The sequence below is a fragment of the Vigna unguiculata genome, chromosome 8 (assembly GCF_037176805.1).
Source record: "Vigna unguiculata cultivar grain cowpea cultivar isolate G323 ecotype 2 chromosome 8, ASM3717680v1, whole genome shotgun sequence".
In the NCBI taxonomy this organism is placed as follows: Eukaryota; Viridiplantae; Streptophyta; class Magnoliopsida; order Fabales; family Fabaceae; genus Vigna; species Vigna unguiculata.
In genome coordinates, this window is record NC_140799.1 from 33,793,103 (window position 1) to 33,816,148 (window position 23,046).

A 23,046-nucleotide genomic window follows, 5' to 3' on the forward strand; every position below is an offset into this window, starting at 1 on the left:
TCTATGTAAATGTCACTTTTCGTTTTACTCTTTCCAGATACAATACCTTATGCTTTTTATTCTTGCAACGTTTTAAAGTCATAAAAATGTCACTTAAAATTTTAGCCATTACAAATACATCATTTGTTTAGACCTTGTAAATATGTTATTTTTTATTTTAGTTTCTACAATTATATTAATTTTCTTTTACTTATTACATTAGTAAATACGTTTAATTGATATAGTTAATGATGTAGACCTATATATAAAAGATTGAGAAAGAAAAATCAGACAATACGAAAAGCATGAATCAAAACAAAAACATCTTTATTGAGAAAAAGAAAAGTGTTAATTAAGTCAATCATAATAATATAGAGTGATCATAAAGGTCAAACTGAGATTCTTCAGATCCACAAGTAATCTATAAACCGACAAGATAAATGATGGTTTAATTTCAATAAAACAAAGTACATTAGTGATTTTTTATTTTTTCAAGCAGAGAAAATCAACGTCTGCATATCCTATTGATTTGTTCTGTATCCAGACAAGTAACAAAACGAAACAAAACACAATAACTAAATAAAAAGGGATTGAGCAGCAGCAGATTTGTGCTACAGTATCTCTCAAACTCTTGGTTCTTCTGGTCAAGGAGGGCAATGATAAAATAAGCATATGACATGGGAAGAAAATGTATGAAACAAAAAAGAAAGGAAACCTCGGAAGAAGGGAAACCTAGAATGTAAAAGTATGAATGAAACTACAATTTATGATTATTATTATTCTAAGACATGCGCACATATGTATGTAAGGTCAAGCAGAAGAAACAGTTACTAGATTGATTCTCATATCAATATACGGTGTCCGTCCCCATGTGTAGAAAAATAAAAGATGGGAATATCCAAGGAAAGAATACAAACAAAATTGGAAATTCAAAGGGAAAAAAAAATTAATACTAACAAAGAGGGCAGCCACCAAAAGGTACATAATTTGGGTTGAAGTGAGAGCTGCCACCGGAAGCTACACAATGTTGATGGACATACAAGCTGGGAAACATTTGCTCCTATTAAGCGCTTCCCTTCTGTTTCAAAGTTATCTTATCCCCAAGACTCAGGGCAATTCCCTGAGTTTTACTTCTTATTCTGATGTATCCACTCAACTTCCCATCTGCTTGCTTCTCAATGCTCACATTCACCAAAGCATCTTCCCCAAAAACACTCTTAGCATATAGGTTTGCAGCAAGGAAACCACACTCCCCTTCCAAAGCAGATCTAAATAACACCAGATCATAATCAAATTATTATATGGAATCAGTCCCATCTAATCAAGATATAAATAACAATGTCGGATACTAATGACTAGTAAGAAACATGAATCGCTGAACCTTTTACTGTCTCACAATTATTGGTGTTTCAGATCTGAAGATACAGAGATAAGTAGCACAACAAAATGAAGATGCACAAAAATTCAGCATTTGAAAAAGAAAAAAAAAATATGTCAAGCTTGAGTGTTTACACAATCAAACTATCAACTTCCACAAACACTTACTGAGAACTTTTTAATTGGATTTTTAGAAATTATAAAAAAATTCGGGATTCAAAAGATAATAAATCCAATTAATTATTTCTCATTCTAAAGGCCTCTATGGCAACTGATAGTTTGATATAACAGTCAAACTTGACAGAATTTTTTTTTCAAATGCTGATCTTTTCGATGTTCGAATTTGTTTGGACTAATTTAGTCCTGTATCTTCCTTTTCGTTCTTAGAAAAATGTTGAAGAGCTAAAAAGTAAGGATGGAAAAGGATAAGGGCATTTGATGCGTCTAAAACATGTTCAGGGACAAAAATAGAAATCCTACAAGGTTTAGAGACTGAAAAAAAAAAATTTGAAGATTTCTAAGAAAAATGTTTTGAATTTTTTAGACATGCTTATTTATTTAATTTGAAAACATTCTTCATAGGAAAAGAAAAATTGTCAGAAGTTTTACCTCTTCGGGTATGTTAAAGTCGAGACAATATTTTATGCCTAAAATTATGTGTAAAAAAGGACCACAGCGGAGTCAGAGAACTTACGGTGGAGTCAGGCACTTCATATTTGTAGACTTGATAATGTGGGTCAGGAATTCCCTCTCATCTTGTAATACTGTATTTACAGCAACCTAAAACATAAAATTCATTAACATCGAATCATAAATATCTAGGTTAATACAGAAATACATTGCCTGAGTACATGAATCCCTATCACATTTGTGCTTCTGGATAAGTGATACCTTACCACCAACAGATATGCCAGTTTAGGCATCTTATCTGTATAATAAGTAAGTATATTTAGAAACATGAATGGGATCGGTGCAGCATGAACTCGTGATTATGTTTTTTTTTTCTTCCACGCAGTTTTGCTGGATATGGCAACACGAGATAATCCAAAGTCATCCTTCCTTCACCCATGATTACAGCTTACATAGAAGACTCCAAAAATTACAGCGAGCAATGCTCAAATCTGTGATTTAGACATTTCAGGATGAATTGCATGACTGTTATCCCAATAGGTCACAAAATGACTGCCCTCCAGTCAGGTCAAGACAGATCCAAATTGGAAAGAAACTCGCCTAACTTTAAATTACAAATTTTAGGAAGCAGCTTCTGAAACTCTGTTCTCCATCTCCTTTTGTTCAATTTTTATAGTGTTAAGCATCACAGTACTTTTTTAACCTGCTTTATTGTATTTCCTTTAATATTTCATGTTTATGTTTACTTGAAATTAAGTTTTTTACATACATTTTTTTAGACATAATGTTTCAATGTCTAACTTCTGCTTCTTGTATGGTTACATTTCACTAAGCTGGCTTAAAGAAAATAGTTTTATTGTGTTATTATAGTGTCAGATATTGTTGTGTTGGATAGATATGTTTCACTAAGCTTGAAGTTATTATATTTTATTGGGTTAAACAATTTTAGATTATATTTTATTGAGTTAAAGAATTTTAGATCCCTATAAAATTTTAGAATTTTAGTTTCAGCCCTTCTTTTCATTTTGGACAATTTTAGTCTCACGTTTATTTTATCCATCAATTATTGTCCTAGTGTGTTTAAATGTTTGCTATTTTGTTGCCCACTTTTAGCCCCTATCAGGGACTAATAACCATAGCCATAAAGAAAAAATAAACATCGGACTAAAAATGGACAAAACAATTTTTAGGGACTAAAAATTTTACAGGGATAAAAAAATTACTTAACCCCAATCTATTTATTAATTGTGACTTTGAGAGTGATTACAGATTACTACAAGTTTTCCATGTATGAATATATTTTTTTAAAGAATTTATTTGATATTATAATATACCCCTTCATATCAATATCAATTTATACTAAATTGTGTAAATTATCCCAAATTAAATATCAAAGTGGGATATTCGACATAGCAGAATCATAGGTTATAGTTGCCACTCAAACTAAGAAACTAAAGAAAATTCAAAAATGGTGCCTAACTAAAATGAAATGGAAAGTACAAACCCCCAACCCCAGATCACCTACGAGAGCCGAACTACAGAAGAACCAACAGCCAGCATAAAGTATTCGTTGTTATCACCTGTCATCTATCATGCTAATTCATATTAAAATGGAACATAATGGAAGGGTAACACACTCATCAGAGAAATTAATATCATTATTCAGCATGTTACATTTAAGCACAATGAGAGGATGCGGAATCAAACATAGAAATTCTAATAAAGTATCCAAATCCTTCACAAATAGCCTACGTCTAGGAGCTTAATCAAATGGCGTGTTTCCTTATAAAGCATAATCTTATTATTACCAAATGTAAAGCAAAGAAAAGTTTTTATCAAACTTTCAACCTAACTACCATTGACAATAACCATGAAAGTATTAATATAAATAAATGAACTTCATCAAAAAATCATTATCTCAACATTCAAGATGCAAACCATGAATGAAAATTCTGTAGACAAGACATTTAAAACTAATTAAAAAGAGTATTCTATGACTATAACCGCAGAAGTACCAGAAAGTTTTCTCTCTCACAATTTGTTATAATGGAAGTGGGGTTGCTATGGGCAAAAAAAGTAGCCCCATGCTTTTTTACTGTTTGGTTAAAAGAAATTGGTATGAGAGAAAGAGAAAAGATACGTACCTTGTTTTCCCACTCAAACTCAGCCCACATAGTTCTGAATGCCACATCAGCACAAGATGCAGGAGAAATGTAATCCATGATATCAATGTGGATATCATTTAGAACAATAACTGTTCTCTCCAGAACATTAGAAGATGTCTCATAAACTATGTTACCAAATATAACTCCTGTTTCAGTTGATGAAACCTTAATGTTGGCCTTAATCTGTTTGCTTGATTCTGGAGCCAGAGTATAGTTTTGTGGACGCTCAACAAGTTTGAGATCACCCATGGTTGCCAACTCCAAACACAGATTCTGAAGAGTTTCCTTGGTTCGGTTGATGACAGTAACATCAAGTACGATGTCATAGTGATGCACTGTTACATATGCTTCAGCATAAACAGGATCACTGAATCCAGTCAGCTGAAGAATGCGATTGAGCTTATTTGCATCATCTCCATCCTTTGTAAACTCTCCAGTAGCACGTTTGAGATCATCTTGAACTTCATCTTCCAGCTCAAGTTGGCTCATACCCTGAAGAATTTAGAACAAAAGGATACAAAGAATGTACATTAGAGGAAACATCAGAAGAGCTAGTATATCCGCACATTAACAAATGTTGCAACGACGTTGATTAATAAATCACATCCAGGAATGACACCTTAGAGACACAAGAGCCGATTTAGCATCATGAATTCATGCAATGCATTTTGTCACAACTTAATATTTGCATAAATGTAACAATAATCACATCATGAAAAATGAAGAACTAAGCAATTATAATAAAAAAAGTAATTCAGTTAGAACCTTTTTAAAAGAAGAGAAAATAAAGGCAGCTACCATACCTTTCTGCTCTTCAAATGGTAAAAGTCAATAAGATCATCAGGCTGTGCATTAGAGATTTGAGCCTTAGCTTTAATCTCCTCAGTCTCGCGACGCTGCTTATCTGCAAGCATTTTCACAAAGCTCTGTCTGCAAGATTGCAGCCATATCTTCCTTATATCATCACCCGTATTGCACAGCAACCTAATGCAGAGAACAATCCTGTCATAAGAATCATTATCAATTGGATGGGGAAGAGCTGAAGACTGGCCCAGCTGCAGCATTGAAACAATGATCAACAAGGCCTGTGTAGTTGCCTTGTTAACTTCAACTTTTGAAGTCTGGACCTCTTCCAGCCTTAAGACAAGTTTTGTGAGTGTACACGCAACCACTGCCCCAAGAAAGAAATCACCCGAGAGAATGAGTGATCTCAAGTTTCCAACAGAAGACAGAGACCCCTGTACTAGGGTAGGTGGTGACATGGCAGTTTCCAGAGCAGCACTCTGGGTGGCATAGGTCCCATCCGCAAGGATGGCAGGCCTCCTAGAAGACACAGTGGTGGAGTTTACCTGCTGTATGGGTTTTGATGAGTCATGACCATCTCCTTCATCAGTAACCGTATAAAACGGAAGATCACCAAGACACTGCTTAATGGTTGCAATTCCACTCTCAACTTCCGAAAGTGACAGGCAATATTCCCCAATTATCCAGAGTGCACATGAACACACCCTGGCAGCACGGATTTGGTAGAAAGTGTCCAAAAGCCTGGTGATTATAGAAATCCTCAACTTGGGGTTGGTCTCGATGATCTCGCGCACAAAAACAACCACATCCATGGCAGAAGCCACATTGGTATCCCCCAAGAAGTCCATTAAGAGATGCACAACAGTGCTGGCCACCTCCGGGAACTTAATGGCACAAGTATGTATAGCCTGGACCAGCATCTGCCTATACTCCCCATTCTTCTCGTGCTCCCCACTCTGAGTCTTAACAACCTCTTTTTTAAGCATCATAACAACCTCATCAATGTTCCTGGGGGTTATCAGTTCGAGGGCAATATCGAGGGTCTTCCTCCTAATATCATGATTAGGAGTGGAAAGAGCCCGAAGGACATCCATGACCATCTCCACCATGATCTCCCTGTTGGAACTCTTGAGCTCGTTCAAACGATCAAGCACGATGAGCTTAACATTGTTGTCACTCTGAGAAAGCAAGAGCTGACAGTAAGTGCTAGCAGCAGCCCTAATGGCAGTGGGAGCAGAAGAGAGCGAAACAAGGGTGCTAGCACATTCATAGATAACAGCAGTTGAGGAAGCATTCAAAAGGGCTATAATAATCTTAATATACTTCCCCTTCTCCCCCTTGTTGCTCCGACAGACCTTTCTAATCAGCTCCAGCACCACCATCTGGAGCTGCTCCCCCCAGTCAATAATTCTATCTATGTTCGCAAACAGATAATTGATAGCACGGTCCTGCGCGCATGAGAAAAGCATAAGAAACGCGTTTCGCTTACTGGAAGGATCCTGTTCGGAGGAGAGGAATTTGTCGACGATCTCCGGTGCGCTGTCGAGCAGCTGCTCTCCCTGAGGAAGCTTGTAGACGGACATGACAGCGAGAACGGCGTTGCGGCGGACGAAGGGGTGGCGGTGCTCGAGGTTGGAGAGGATGGACGGGATGAGAGGCTCGATGATCTCAGACTCATTGAGGCGGCAGAGGAAACGGAGGGTGACGCCGCGGATGTACTCGTTGGGGTGCTGGAGGTTGTTGCGGAGGTTCTGGCAGATTAGGATCATCTCCGGGAGAACTTTGCCTCTGGAATCGGTCTTGTCAATGATCTCAAGGTAGAGGAGGAGGAGCTTCTGGATGGTGTGGTCCTCGGAGGGGAGAACGTAGCGAATGATGGTGATGAAGAGTTGTGGAATGGTTTCGCCGTTGAGGAGGAGCATGATCGCCTTCTTGAGCGCATCGATCTTCGCCGCCACGTCGTTTGCCTCGAGCGCCTCCTTGATCTCGTTGGCCAGCGCCGGCGTGCCCTTGTCGAAATGGACAATCAGAGTGCAGGACTTCTCCATTGCTCTGAAATGAAATGCAATTCTCTGAGACCAGATCTGATTTCGCAAATTCCAAATCACTCAGAAACTTCGCAATTGACCAAGATGAACAACACCAAGAAGACGAAGCGCAAGCAGATCTGTGGATCTGAGTGAGTGTAAGAAAGAACGAACACGCGAAAAAACACTCTCTTCAATGTCGTTGCTCGTTTTCAGTTTTTAAGACCATCCAATTAACTATCACTCGCTCCTTGGGCTTCCATGCCTTATGTGGGCCTCAACTTTTTTTTTTCTCTGGCTGCTTGTTCCTCCACCATTCTTTTATCTAACTGCACCCCATAAAACTCATAAATCTCAAATTATTTTTTATTAAAATTGTAATAAAATATAAAAATTATTCTGCACCTCTATGTTTTCAGCGTTACAATTCGAAAGGTAATTTCAAACTTAAAAATACAAATACATATTTCAGAATTTATTGCAATCTAAATCTAGAATACTTCTCGAATTATACAATTTAAGATACATTTAAAAAATTAATTTTACGATATACATAGAAATATATATGGGTTAGGTAGATAACCCCAATGTCACGAAGTTTCACTTAGGGATGTTAAAAAAAAATATATCTGCGAGTATTTACGGATAAAATCCACAATAGAAAACGAATATTAAAAATGGATATTCGTTATCTGTGGGTATGGGTATTTTTTATATCTGCATTTTAACGTGATGGATACGGATATCATAGTATCCGTATCCGTGGATACTCGTACCCGTTAAACTTTAATTCACAAAAATACCCTCATATATATATATATATATATATATATATATATATATATATATATATATATATATATATATATTAGTAAAAAAATATTATGACCTAATTTTTTCTTCTGTCTTCATTCTTCCACCTTCAAGTATTGTACATTGTCTTCTTCCAGGTATACTCGTTGACATTCTTCTCTTTCATTTCTTTGAAATTGGACATATATATCAAACTGTATATAGATAGTGACTTTATGGTATGATTGTTGTCAAACGATGGAGTTAATAAAATAAAAATACTTGACACATGGCACGTCTAAGAATTGAAAAATATGGTTTCGTATGGGTTTTTCTTATTTAACTGATTTTCTGGTTTATTATTTTGATGTTTCATGAGTTTGTATGAATGAAAATTACTATCGTATGACTTCTATCATTTTAATAGCATCTTTATTTACTATTTTATTATTTCATGAGTTTCGTATGCATCGAAAACCACTAACGTATGAGTTTTATTATCATAATAATAGGGGACACAAATTTTGGTTTGTCAAGATTAATTACAGGTATAATTTATGTATACTCACTTTATACATCGTTTTTACAACCGATAAAATTTTTTATAGTAGAAACATTAAAAAGTCACAGGTTTTGTGTATTGGTAATATTTTAAATTAAAGATGTATACGAAATTATATAAGTTATCTAAATATGTATTAGTTTGTTGTTTAACATATTTACAAAAAAATATTATCTAATGTCGGTGAATCAAATGCAGGGGAATGAGATAATGTTCCTAGAGGTGATGAAGTTAGTAATTTTTTTAATATTTTATTCAAAAATAAACTACAATACAATTGTTAGTAATTTTGTTTTGTTTATTTTTTCAGAATAAACGTCATTTTATATATACTTTTATAATTATTTGGACATGTATGAACTTTATTTGAACTTTATTTAAAATTTATGACAATGATATATTTTATTTGAATTTATGATTAAATATTTATTTTTTAAATAGTTTATTAAATACCCGTGGATATCCACGGATATAAAAAAAGTAGACGAGTACCCGTATAACACATACCTGACAAATATAGGTATGGGTACAAAACAAATATTTATTCAACGGGAGGAATACTGGAGAGTTACTACGCCTACCCTACTCATCCTGTGACATCCCTAGTTCCACCTCAGTTGGAGATGCTCCGCTATTCTTGCCAGTACGATTGGGCGCAGGGACCGAAATAGAGGATACAATTGTATTTTCATCAAGTCCATTGGGGGTGTGAAAATAAAAAGGAAGTTGCAGGAAAAATAGCCTGTGTCACTACCACCACTAGGGGTGGCAATGCGGGCCGGCCCGCCCCGCCCCGCACATTTTATGCGGGCCGCATACTCTTGCCCGCCCCGCATAAAGGTTGGCCCGCGGGCCGGCCCACTTTTTATTTATTTATTTTTTTTTATGATAAAATTTTCAATGTTTAAAAATTGGAAAACTTTAAGAAGTTCACAAAATTAAGTAAAGACTTTGGGGAATTAGATGATAAATTGATAATTCAACATTTTCATCATATTCATACTATGACATACACAATGTATTCTTTAAATTTTAGCACATTAAGAATTACATAATACTTGTCTTTTCCAGTTATACAAGAATTTGAAATGTTAATGCAAGAGTCCATAAAAGAAGTAATTAATATACATAAGTGCAAGTTTTTTTTCTTTTTTAAATTTTATGCAGGCTTGCGGGCCGGCCCGCGGGCCTATGCGGACCGAGCCCACGCGGGCCTGCGGGCTCACTATCCTGGCCCGCTCCGCGTTTTTTATGCGGACCTGCGGGCCGAGCCCGCGGGCCAGACCCTAATTGCCATCCCTAACCACCACCAAGAAATAAAGGCTTTTACGTCTTTCACTCTCACAATTTTTTCATTCATCTCCAATTTTTAAAATGATCATTTCACCTTCTGTAAAAGTGATTTTCGAAATATTCAAAAATTTATGGAACATGATTTATGAAACAAAGTTTTTGAAAAAAAAATTTCATAACAATGGTTAGAATACATGGAAATGGATTTCAAAATTCCAAAATAATCTTTTCAGAACAAAATTTCCGAAATAATTTTTTCAAAACATATATAATATCTTGTAAAATGAGTTTTTCAATAATACCCTTACATGAAATATATTTCACAAAGAGTTTCTAGGTAGAAGTTCTTTTCTGCATTTTTTTTGTCTTCTTCTTCCTTTTCTACAAGATGCAATCAGTAATTTTTGTGGTACAGAAAGTAATAGCTAGTAATAAAGAGATTTTGTTGCCCCTATTCGGCTTTTTGAAGGGCCTTTTGCTTCCCGCACCTCCAAGATTTATTAAGGAACTCCAAATTTTTAAATGACCAATTACCCTTATTATTTTATAATGATCATGACAATGGAGGTATCCGGTACTGATTTTTCAAAGTTTTTTCAAATTGTGAAATCACTAAATCTTTAGATTGAGCAATTTCAAATAATAATTTGAGTTGGTTATTAATTATAAATTATGTAACATTATAAATACTATAATCTTCCATTAAAACGAGATATGTTCCATGTATGAATTGTACAATATTTAATTAAAACCAGATATATTTTCAATTATGATTTGTACAGTTGGAACGATATACGTTTTATATTATGAATTATATAATCTTTACCGCTCTTGATTAAAACGATAATTATTTAAGTTATGAATCATATCTTCTTTAATTAAACTGAAATACGTTTCATAATGTTCAATGCAAACATTCAATTTTAAATTATACAATTTAGAATAATGATTTTTAAATATTAAATTAAGAAGTTTATAAATCATTTTCTTAATTTAGAAGTATAATTTTTGAATCAAGTGTTCCATAAACAACTTATAGATTTCTTAACCCTAAACCTAAAAGTATTATAGAAGATTACATAATTTAAAATTCATATTTTTTTCTCAGTCTAACTACTTGTTGCGAAGTTCACCTCTAATATTTCATAAACCATAATAATAATAATAATAATAATAATAATAATAATAATAATAATAATAATAATAATAATAATAAACCTCAAATCAATATTCCAAATTGTTGAATCGAAAGGAAAATGGTAAAATTTAAGAAACTTTCAATATCTTCATTGCAGGAATGTAAAATAATTTGTATATGCGATATTCATGGATAACTCGCAACATATCAAAAATTGATATTATAAATGGATATCTGCAAATAACGGATACAAATATTTTTTATACTCGTCGCATGTTAACGACGCCAGTACAAATATTATAGGAATATTATAGTATTTGTACATGTGGATACATGTACCCATTATACTCTACTTTAAATTAAAATAAAAAATAAAAAACAAAAAACATGATTAAAACATTAACTCATTGATTTTAACTGGATTATTTTGTATCAATTAGTTTTAAAAAATCTTCATTTATTTGTAAATTGTCATCCAACATTATTTTAATAAGTTATTTAAACGTTGTTTTTATTTGAAATTTATGAATGTTATACATTATATTTTTTATATAGGTACCCACATAACGGTTACCTGCACGAATGTGAATACGAATATGGAATGAAGATTTATTCAGTATATAGGGTACGGGGAAGGTATTACCCATACTCTATCAGTTGTTATAAAATAATAAAAGATATATATATATATATATATATATATATATATATATATATATATATATATATATATATATATATATATATATATATATAGATAGATAGATAGATACAAAAACTTAAAGCCTTTTCGGGGGAGATTTTTCCGTCCAATAACTATTTGTGTACAATTGCGGTCCAGTTCTGAAAAAGCCAACCCACTGTTGATAGAGATTGTTTGTTTCATTTCAGGGATTTAAAAGCGACCTTATAGAATATGAACATGAAAATATTACATTATTATAAACTTTCAAAAGTAATTGTTTCACACTGCGGTTGAAATAAAAGGACAAGGATTAATATTATGAACACATGTTAAAGTAAAAATCTAAATTTTTTATACTTTCTTCAATTATTTTTACTTAAATAGGAAAGTATAATGATTTCTTTTACATTTCTTGTAAAGTATATCAAAATTTTCAGATAGGTGAATTGCCCTCTCAAAATCATATGTACTAGACAATAGGGACGGATTGTCTAGCCTGTCTCTAGGCATGTAAGAAAAGTATGAAACGGGTATGGTTTTCAGGAAAATTATTTTTTAACAAATATTATTGATAATTTTTTTATAATGCATATGTGGTGACATTTTAATACATGAAAAAAATGTTTAATATTATTTGAAAAGAAAAAAAAATGTTTAATGTGTATTGAAAAGTAAACATTGTTAAACTTAAAGAAAAGTTCATCAAAATATCATAGTCACAATTTTTAAGTTTGCTAACTCGCTTTAGTCCGTGTGGTATAATCTGCAACCCATGCAGATCAACAATGGAACGCAATAAGCTGACATGCATAATAATTTGCATAAATTTAAACTGCAAAAATGGTTGGATGTTTTTAATATTAAATGAAAAGAAAAATATTTCATTAAGAATGATTTATAATCATTAGGTGAATATAAATATAAAAGTTATTAATTAAACATTAAGTTAAATGTGTGAATCTAATTATTATGATTAATAATGTTCATAATTTTAATAAAAAAGTATTAATAGCAACAATCAAACAAATTAAGATTAAAAAATATAATTAGTATATTATTTTGAACGAATATTTTATTGATCACATCTAAACAACATTTTTTTGGATGTAATACATTAGGTTTGTTAATTCAAATTATAAAAATAAAAAATCTTTATTCGGGCCAACTCATAGACCCACAAAACAAATATTATATGTAAATGACTAGAAAAATGAGCTCACATATTTTTTTATGAGAGAGGCCAATCCAATTAACTTTTTGTAAACCAAATAGCAAATCGATCAAAAATATCATATTGATAAAAAATATCGTATTGTCACTCCTAAAATGCACTATAACTAATTAATTATTAGCTTTCCAAGATTGTTTATAAGAAAAATATATTTTAGTAACCATGAATTGATAAAATGTTTTAATAAATTGTGTAAATCTTAATAAACATTAATAAAACATAATTGTACCTTTTATTTATATCTATAATTTTGAATATGTTAATTAAAAAAATAATTCATATCGATCTCTTAAAATTTTCGTTTGGTATATTAAAAATATTACATCGAATGAAAATATGTCATATTATAATATGTAAATATAGTTAATGTCAAATTCGGCCCACTTCCTTGGCCCACACCTTTTTACGGTGTGCTTGAATAAAGAGTCCAAGCAGCTGTCCTGCCACTACACTACACGAACATCATCCAGGGGCTTCGTGAGAATAGAAGAGACTACCTCGTCTTAGGGTTCAGACACAAGAGCGCTTCCACCGTCACACTCCTCCTCTCTTTTCCACGGTCACACCGACAGCTAAGTTCTTCTCTTTCCACCTCTCTATTTTCTCACACGCGTATAACATACACACACACACACAATATGATATGGATGAAAACTGTAATTTTATTGACTCACTCAAATCGTTGTATGGGTACTCTTATATATAGGAGTACACCATTTTGTTCTGATACAAAAACAATTACAACTGAAACAAATTGAAAACAGAGTGTTATAGACTAGGGTTGGAATTAATTTCAACATCCTCCCTTAATTCCAACGCTGTAAACTCCTATTCGTTCTCTGAGCATCTTGAACCTCTCCTTCTTCAAAGGTTTGGTTAAGATATCAGCCATCTGTAGTTGTGTAGGGCAATGAATCAATTTCAGCTTTCCATTGTTCACCTGATCTCTTATGTAGTGAAATCGAGTCTCAATATGTTTACTTCTCCCATGTGAAACTGGGTTGTTGGCCAAATCTATTTCCGACTTGTTGTCTACCAAAAGCTCAATAGGTTTCTCCAATTCAATTCCCATTTCCTCCATAACCGAGTTCAGCCAAACAGCTTGGCAGGCTGCACTTGACCCTGCAATGTATTCAGCCTCACACGTAGATAGAGCCACCACTGACTGTTTCTTACTCCACCAAGAAATTGGTGCTCCCATGAACAAAAATATGCACCCAGTAGTACTCCTTCTATTTGTGCCATCTCCACACCAATCTGCATCTGAATAGCAGATCAACCTATTCTGTACTTGACTGGGTTTTGGGAATAAAATTCTAAAATCCAGAGTACCTTTAATGTATCTCATCACTCTTTTAGCTGCTAGCAAGTGTTTCTTATGCGGTTTCTGCATGAATCTGCTCAATACTCTAACTGCAAAACAAATATCAGGTCTGCTATTGCATAGATATCTAAGTGTTCCAATCACCTGTTTGTATAAGGTGCCATCCACACTCTTTTCACCTTCACCTTCTGCAGCGTCTGTAAACTTTCCCTCTGCTGGTGTAATAGCAGTGTTACATTCCTCCATGTCAAATCTGGCCAAAATCTCTGAAGTATACTTCTTTTGGTTTAGGATCAAGCCTTGTTCTGTTTCTACAAATTCCATTCCCAGAAAATATTTAAGTCTGCCTAGATTTGTCATCTCAAATTCTTTCATCAACAACTTCTTAAATTCTTCTATCTTATTGATATTGCTCCCAGTAATGAGCAAATCATCCACATATATGCACATCAACACCAATTCAGACTTCCTCCCATGTTTTACATAAACTCCATGCTCCACTAGACACTTCTTAAATTCATGACTCACCATAAACGAGTCAATTCTCTTATTCCAGGCCATGGGTGCCTGTTTAAGGCCATAAAGAGCCTTCCTTAGTCGATACACCTTATCCTCATCTCCTTTATTCTCAAAACCAGGTGGTTGAGAAACATACACTTCCTCCTCAAGTGGTCCATTTAGGAAAGCCGATTTGACATCCATTTGGAACATGGGCCACTTCCTCCCATTCGCCAATGCCACTACTGCTCGAATTGTTTCAATTCTTGCAACAGGAGCAAAGACTTCTGTATAATCCAATCCTTTCTTTTGTAAAAAACCTCTAACCACCAACCTTGCTTTCCTTTTATCTATACTGCCATTAGGATTCAATTTCAACTTGAACACCCACTTCAAATCTATACTTTTCTTGTTGTGTGGCAGATCTGTTAGCTCCCAGGTTTTTGTTCTTTCAATGGCACTCAACTTCTCTATCATAGCCTTCTTCCATTTCTCTTCTTTCATGGCTTCTTCATAACCAACTGGTTCAGCTTCTGCTATTAATGCAAAATGAACTAAATCTCCATCACTAGTTATTGCATCATCAGAATATACTTCAAAATCTACCAAGGATATTGGTTGCCTGCGCTGCCTAGTACCTCTGTGGGGTTGTGGCTCAATATGTTGATCTGCTTCATTTGTTACTACATCTGTAACTGTCCCCTCTTCTTCAAGATACTCCATTATCTTCTGTTTTGATCCTGTCTCATCCTCACTCCAGTTCCACGCTTCCTCTTCATCTACAACAACATCTCTGCTTATGCAGATTTGCTTTGTTACAAGATGATACAACCTGTATGCTCCAGTAGAATGATACCCAACTAGGATTATAGCTTCACTCTTATCTGCCAACTTTGTCCTCTTAATATCTGGCACATGTTTGTAACATTTCAACCCAAATATTTTTAGATGTTTAACCCCTGGCTTACTACCACTCCAAACCTCCTCTAGAACTTTGTTTTCTAGCTTCTGTGTAGGACACTTGTTCAACAAATAAACAACTGTTGAAATAGCTTTCCCCCATAACGAGTGAGGCAATTTCTTCTACTTTATCATACTTCTGACCATGTTCAGTATCATTCTATTTATTCTCTCTGCCATTCCATTATCTTGTGGAGTATATGGTGCTGTAACTTCATGTAGCACACCATTTTCACTGCAGTAAGCTTCAAACTCATTAGACAAATACTCCTTTCCCCATCTGTTCTTAAAATTTGCACCAATTTTCCACTCTGATTTTCTGTCATCAATTTAAACCTTTTGAAAACAGAAAACACCTCTAATTTTGCCTTTATTAGATACAACCAGATCATTCTGCTGTATTCATCAATAAATGTGACAAAATATTTATTTTGTCCAAGTGACAGTTCTTCAAATGGTCCGCAAACATTAGAATAAACCACTTGCAGCAAACCTTTGGCTCTCATGTGCATCTGCTTCTTAAAAGCATTCCTGGGTTGTTTACCCACCAAACAATCTTCACAAACCTTTCCTGGAACAGTTAGAGTTTCAGGCAGTCCAGTTACCATCCCTCTATCTGCTAATTTCTTCAAACTGGAGAAATTCAGATGACCATACCTCCTATGCCACAACCAACTCATATCCTCTGTTGTGGTTGCCTTTAAACATTGATTTTTTGGCAGAATAAGCCTTGTGTGAAATGTCCTGTTCTTCGCTAGGGGCGACTTCAGCACAAGTCGTTTCCTTGCATCATAAACTTTCAACACTTCCTCCTTCATGGAGACTGAAAATCCTTTCTGCACCAGCTGTCCTACACTCAGCAGGTTACATTTCATTCCTGGTACATATAAAACATCCTCAATCACCATAGTTTCTTTTTCATCTTTCTTAATCACCACATTCCCGACTCCTTCAGCCTTAATCACATTATCATCTGTCAGTTTTATCTTGTTGGACCTGCTGATGTCTATGTTTGATAGCCATTCTTTATGACCAGTCATGTGATTCGAGCATCCAGTATCAAGAAACCAGTTTTCACATCCAAACTCCTCCTCACTGGTTGTCACCATTAGCACCACAGGTTCCTCTTCTGAATCATCTTGAGCCACATGAGCTTCAGCATCATCTGAGACCTTTTTCTGCTTCCCTCTTCCATGCCAACAATTTGCTGCATAATGGCCCCATTTTTCACAATTATAACACTGAATTTTCTTCATGTCAACATTCTTTCTTCCTCTTCTTCCTCTGTTCCTCCAAGATCTATGTCCACCCTGCACTTTCTATTCTGATTTCTCACCATAACCTGATTCTTGGACTGAGGAATGAGCACCTCTACCAAATTTGCCACCACCTCTATTACTTTTCCATTTGCCCCTGCCAGAACCTCTGTTCTTACTGATCTGGGCTTTTAAAGTCTGTTCTTCACCCTTTTTCTCTGAACTTCTTACTGAACGCTTCATCTCATGTGCTTCTAATGTGGCCTGCAGCTCCTCTATTGACAGAGTCTTCAAATCTCTGCCACACTCTTCAATGGTTGTAACCACGTTATCAAATTTATCACTCAGAGTGCGTAGAACCTTTTCCACCACACTGATCTCTGTGATAGCCTCCCCACAGCTCTTAATCTGATTCGCCAATAGTTGCAGTCTATTAAAATAGTCTGCTACCTTTTCTGAATCTTCCATTTCAGCCAACTCAAATTTCCTTCTTATACATTGCAGTCGTACTTTCTTGATTTTTTCAGCACCACCGTGAGCCCTCTGCAGGATTTCCCAACCTTCTTTTGCTGTCTTGGCCTTGGCAATCTTTTCAAAATTCACTGGATCTACACATTGATGCAAGAGACGTCGAGCCTTGCAATCTTTCTTCTTATTTGCGGCTTCGTCCTTCTCCTTAGCACCCTCCGTGACAACCTCCCACAATTCTTGATAACCAAGAATGGCCTCCATTCTTATGACCCAATGATCATAATTCTTTCCATCAAGAATAGGTAAGTTCGAAAAGAAACCCTCATTACCATTACCAGCAGCCATGCCTGCAGCTTCTCTTCCCAGAATTGAACCTTGCTCTTGATACCACTGTCAAATCCGGCCCAGTTCCTTGGCCCACACCTTTCTTCAGTAACCCACGTGCTTGAATAAAGAGTCCAAGCAGCTGTCCAACCACCACACTACACGAACATCATCCAGGGGCTTCGCGAGAATAGAAGAGACTACCTCGTCTTAGGGTTCAGACATAGGAGCGCTTCCACCGTCACACTCCTCTCTTTTCCACCATCACACTGACAACTAAGTTCTTCTCTTTCCACCTCTCTATTTTCTCACACGCGTATAACATACACACACCCACAGAGAGTATGATATGGATGAAAACTGTAATTTAATCGACTCACTCAAATCGTTGTATGGGTACTCTTATATATAGGAGTACACCATTTTGTTCTGATACAAAAACAGTTACAACTGAAACAAATCGAAAACAGAGTGTTATAGACTAGGGTTGGAATTAATTTCAACAATTAAATCATAAATAAGTTATGTAATGTTGAGTTAAGTTACACATAGCTCATTTATTAAGATAATGTAAAAATCAATTAAAATGTATCCTAATCAATTTTTTAAGACATGAACTCATTTATTTTTCTAGATAAAGTTTTTTTTTTCATATATCGAAAAAAAAAACGTTCCATTTGGTAAATTTAGAGAACTATAGCGAAAGTACAGAACAAAAAGAAAATTAATTAATTATGAAAAAAGTTGATTGGTTGAAAAAGAAATAAATAAAAAATGAGAAAAAATTATTTATTACTAATAAATTATTTTTCTTAATCTTCTTAAAAAAATACATATTTAAACTAAATTTCGAACATGCATTGCAACATATTTCAGCTTGAAAAATCCTTTCTCTCTTATTTTCCTCTTTTCTTTATTCACATAGTCATCTTTCATATCTTTCCATTATCCATACCAAACCACACTCATGGCTATTTAAACGCCTTAACTACTTTCTAACACATAGCCAAATCACATATACTTCTTGTCTCTTCGTCTTTTTTTTTTCCTTCACTTAAACAAAGAACTAAAATCTTCTTCACATACAAACAAATGACAACTGCTACACATGTCGTTTATTACTATCCACATTAAAATAATATTTCATTTGCATAATTTTATGCTATCCATGAATTTCATTTTGTATAAGCATACACCATTGTCTTTTATTGTCTTTTATTGTTACTGATGTACTTTTGTTCTTATATATATATATATATATATATATATATATATATATATATATATATATATATATATATTGGCGGATTTTGATCAAGAGTTTTTGAGAGGCCAAGTAATATAATTCTTTGATTATTTGATTTTGATTTAAGCATTAGTATAATGCTTCAAAAAATGATTTCTCTAACTGAACAGTTGGATCATTAGTATAATGTTTCAAAATATGTGAAGAAGTAAAACTTATCTTATTTTTCATCTTCACATAGCTTCCTTTTATCACTTTTAAAAAATAAATTTATTATTTTTTTCTTAATCAATATACATTTTTTGAATATATTAAAAAATAATTTATTATAATCTAATAAAAGTTTGAGAGACGTAATTATTAAAAAAAAATTGTAGTCAAGTCACAATTAAAAATAAGTTATGAAAAAAATACATAATACATTATTTTTTACTTTTATAATCATAATAAATGAATATACAAGAGACTTATGGGATAAAAAATATAATCTTGATAACTATTAAAATAATATTTCATTATCAAGTGAGACAAGAGAGTTGCATCTTGTTCTTCAAGAAAGGAAGGAAACAAATAAGAAATAAGAACAAAAATAATGAGTATATGTCTAACTTTATTTTTCTTCAAAAAAAAAAAAACAAAAACATGAGAGTGAAAAACTAAAAGGAAAATTATATTTTAACCCACCACTTCCATCACTCTTAGATCATTTATTTTAATTTTTTGTAGTGATGTGATGTGATGATCTAATGGTGATAAGAGTGGTGGGTTAAAAGTGAGTTAAAGTATGGCAATAAGAAAGAAAATAAAAAATATCTTAATAAATATTTGATTTAATTACTCTTTTGGTTACTGTTTCAAAATATGCAGGTCCTCCAATTCTTTTAGTTTCTTTGGTTCCAATTTTAGGTGAAAATGGAGATCAAAAGAGTAATTAAACATAAATATTTTTATTCTTTGTTATATTTGATTTTACGTTTTATTATTTATCAACATTAAATATTGTGCTTTATACAAGAAATAAAAAGAACACAATTTAATTTCCATCAATTTCTATACTATATTATCTAGTTTAAAAATATTCAAAACTTTTACAAATTTCAAATATAATATATATATATATATATATATATATATATATATATATATATATATATGGAGTTTCTAAGGAGCTAGTTGGGGCATGATGACCCCTCTAGATATTTTTAATTTTTTTAAAATTATATATATATATATATATATATATATATATATATATATATATAAATTTTGATCGATGATTCTCGTAACAATCTTACATAAATAGAGAGTTCTATAAATAGGATATTAAATAAATTTAGAATTTGTTATCATTATTAAAAATAATATTAAAATGTCCAATAGTGAAAATAATATGTATCAATATTTTCCAGGTGATGAAACAAATGATAGGGAAAAACTTTAAGATTTTCTTTTTTCATATAGATTGAAGTCATGTGTAATAGTGTAACTTTCAATGAATTATAATTTATTTTTTTAACTAAATTATGTTTACAAATACAACTCAGTATTATATTAATAGGACTCTAAGAAGGAAAATATTTTTTTTTCGATCTCAAATGCAATGATAAAATTGTTGTTAATGTATATGAAATATTTTCCCTTTATAATTTGTGTTTAGTATTTTTCCATGAACTTTGACTAAGAACACCTAATAATGATCCAATCTATTTTAATCATATTTATTATCTTATTTAATATAATTAATTACTTAATTGGTTAATTTGGTTTGAACCATGGCTCGACAATCTCACCATTCGATATCATTTATATACTACTTTTTTCTTAATTTTATAATGAATTTACAAGCATTCCCACAATAAAAAAGCCTTAGAAAGATTTTCACAAAAGCAGAGTAGTTGTTAGAAGCAATATCTCCATAAATCAGATAGCTAGAAATCAAAATAAAGTAATAAGCTAGTACTTCTATATCTCTGAGTCATTATTTTTAACTTTTTTTTCCCATAAATATAAAAATTTCTCTCTCCATTAATAATCATCACAACTTACACAATCATGTGTACAAAATAAATAGCATTAATTGAGTGAAAGAAGAAGATATCATATATGACAAGTTCCACGCTTGATTCCTTTTTAATTTATTCGAGGTTGAATCTCTAATTTTTTATTCTCTCGTCTTAATATATATTTAGTCTCTTAGTTTTCTTTTATTTTTTTAAGAAAAAACAGCTAATTCTAAAACTGAATTGAATTAAAATTAAGAAAACCGTATAGAAAAAAAATAAAAATTAAACTAAGTTTTAGAGAAAATAGTAATAATAATAATAAGAAACACAAACGAGGATTTAGCGGGAGATTTTAAAGCCATGGTTTGAGGCGGATTAGTAGGGATTTGGAATATCTAATTCCTCTTATTCATTTAATTTTTGACTACAAACATTATAAATGAGGTCGTTTTTTAATCACATTCAAAAGATTTATGAAAAAGACACATAACTAATACTCAATGCAGCTTTGGTTGACCTCTCAAAACCATAACCCATTCTAAATTCTAATTACATTATACAATAATTAATTAATTAACAATTGCTTCTTTTAATGAACAGATAATGTTAAAAATGTTTTCCCAAATAATTTAATTGCAATTTCTTCTCTTCAGAGTTAGCAATGAACTAGTTTTTTTTTTTAATTTTTTTTTATCATAATGGTATAAAGTAATGGACAAAATTGAGTTCAGCAGTGGATAAATATTTAGGATTATATGTATTTAAGTGTGAAAACAAATGTTTTTGAAAAACTACTGCACTAATTTAAAAGACCTGTAGTTTATAAAGTCTTTTGTAGTAATTAAATCCGTTTTGAAATTTTGGGAGTTACTGTTTAGTTTTTGTATTAATGATTTGCGTTTATCTCGGATAACAGGATCACCGTGTTTTTTGAAAAAATCATAATTTTTCTTTATTTAGGGCGCTGATTAGGTGGTTATAATTTTTTTTTTCCGATTTCATTTTTGAAATTAAACATGTTTTACGAAAATGGAATTATAGTTATTTCCATTATAATTTTAAAGTGTTCTTATATTGAATATTAAAAAAGGTAAGAAAAAAGAATTCGTGACATCGACCTATACTATAATACTATCACACGTGAGAACTACCATTAACATTTTTCTAATTAAGAAATTGTTTTGGTAACCTTTTCTTTTTTTTTGATATAGTAATTATTTTCTACCATTTTATCCCATCGTTATACATTATTTTGGAATAATAATATTTTATATTAAGGTTGATAGTTTGTTAGTCTTGTGAGCGGAATAATGTTTGTTTATTTTCAACTATAAATACAATAATAATAAAAAAAAAATGCTCAAGTTGATTTTTATTATAGTTAGTTGGTTGGGTTGCTCCTCTCTCAACCAACAACCAATTGGCTACATAGTTTGAGTCTCTATATTATAAAATAATTTATATTTTATCTAATTAAGCTAGTATCGAGATTTAGTCAAACTTGATTAAGTTGGTTCGTCTAATTTTTAATTGAATTAATTATGAACAAATTTTTTTCGAGTCATTTCGGTCAAAATTCAGTCAAATTTGACCAAGTCAATCTCAACTAAAATTTAGCTGAATCAACCTTAATCGACCTTGAGTGCTTTTATTAAAAATCAAGACAAACATATTCAATCTGAAAGTTAAGACGAGTTGGCATAAGCCAAATATCTAATAATATATTTAAAAAAAAATAATATTTTTTCATGTTTAAAAAGGAAGTCTATGAGTTGATTCTGGTCCACAAATTTTTTGTCAACATTTTAACCTATAAACTTTTTTAACAGAGAATTTCTTGATTGTATGTGTTTTTTTTTACTCTAATTCACGTGGATCAGGATCAAATCCTATGGAATGAATCAAATTGACCTCTAATTATGAAAAGAAAAAAAAATAATGAATCTAATCTAAAGATTAAAAATTATGAACAAATTTCATTTTTATACATAAATCATACTACATTGTTGATGAACCTTACCATAAACAATAATATATATATATATATATATATATTTTTTTTTTTTTTTCATTTTCAATGTGAATAAAAAATAACTGAGAAAAATTTCCTAATAGAAAAACGAGCAGCCAACTTTTCTGACAGAATTAATCTTATAAAATGCTTCACATGAATAATAAAAGGATAAAAAAAAAGTTTATTTTGACAGGGTAACACATTTTGATTGGAATGATAAGTAGTTTTCAAAGTTGATATTTTACAATGTGTGGCCAATGACTTCGG

General features: G+C 32.3%; 1 protein-coding gene across 1 annotated transcript; it reads right to left on the reverse strand.

The window, feature by feature from the left end:
* Positions 1–784: 784 nt before the first annotated feature.
* LOC114194507 (coatomer subunit beta-1-like) lies at positions 785–7,181 on the reverse strand. The gene is made up of 4 exons (XM_028084778.2): positions 4,955–7,181; positions 4,131–4,643; positions 2,051–2,136; positions 785–1,247 (listed from the first exon to the last, which is right to left on the reverse strand). Exons 1-4 carry the CDS (start codon positions 7,001–7,003, stop codon positions 1,043–1,045), a joined length of 2,853 nt encoding a protein of 950 aa, XP_027940579.1. The 5' UTR covers positions 7,004–7,181; the 3' UTR covers positions 785–1,042.
* Positions 7,182–23,046: the final 15,865 nt, after the last annotated feature.

Coding starts and splice junctions, on each gene's coding strand:
- LOC114194507 (XM_028084778.2), bottom strand. CDS start 7,003: ATGGAGAAGTCCTGCACTCTGATTGTCCATTTCGACAAGGGCACGCCG. Junction 2,137..4,130: donor AGTTTGAGTGGGAAAACAAG/GTACGTATCTTT, acceptor TTTATGTTTTAG/GTTGCTGTAAATACAGTATT. Junction 1,248..2,050: donor ATGAAGTGCCTGACTCCACC/GTAAGTTCTCTG, acceptor GGTGTTATTTAG/ATCTGCTTTGGAAGGGGAGT.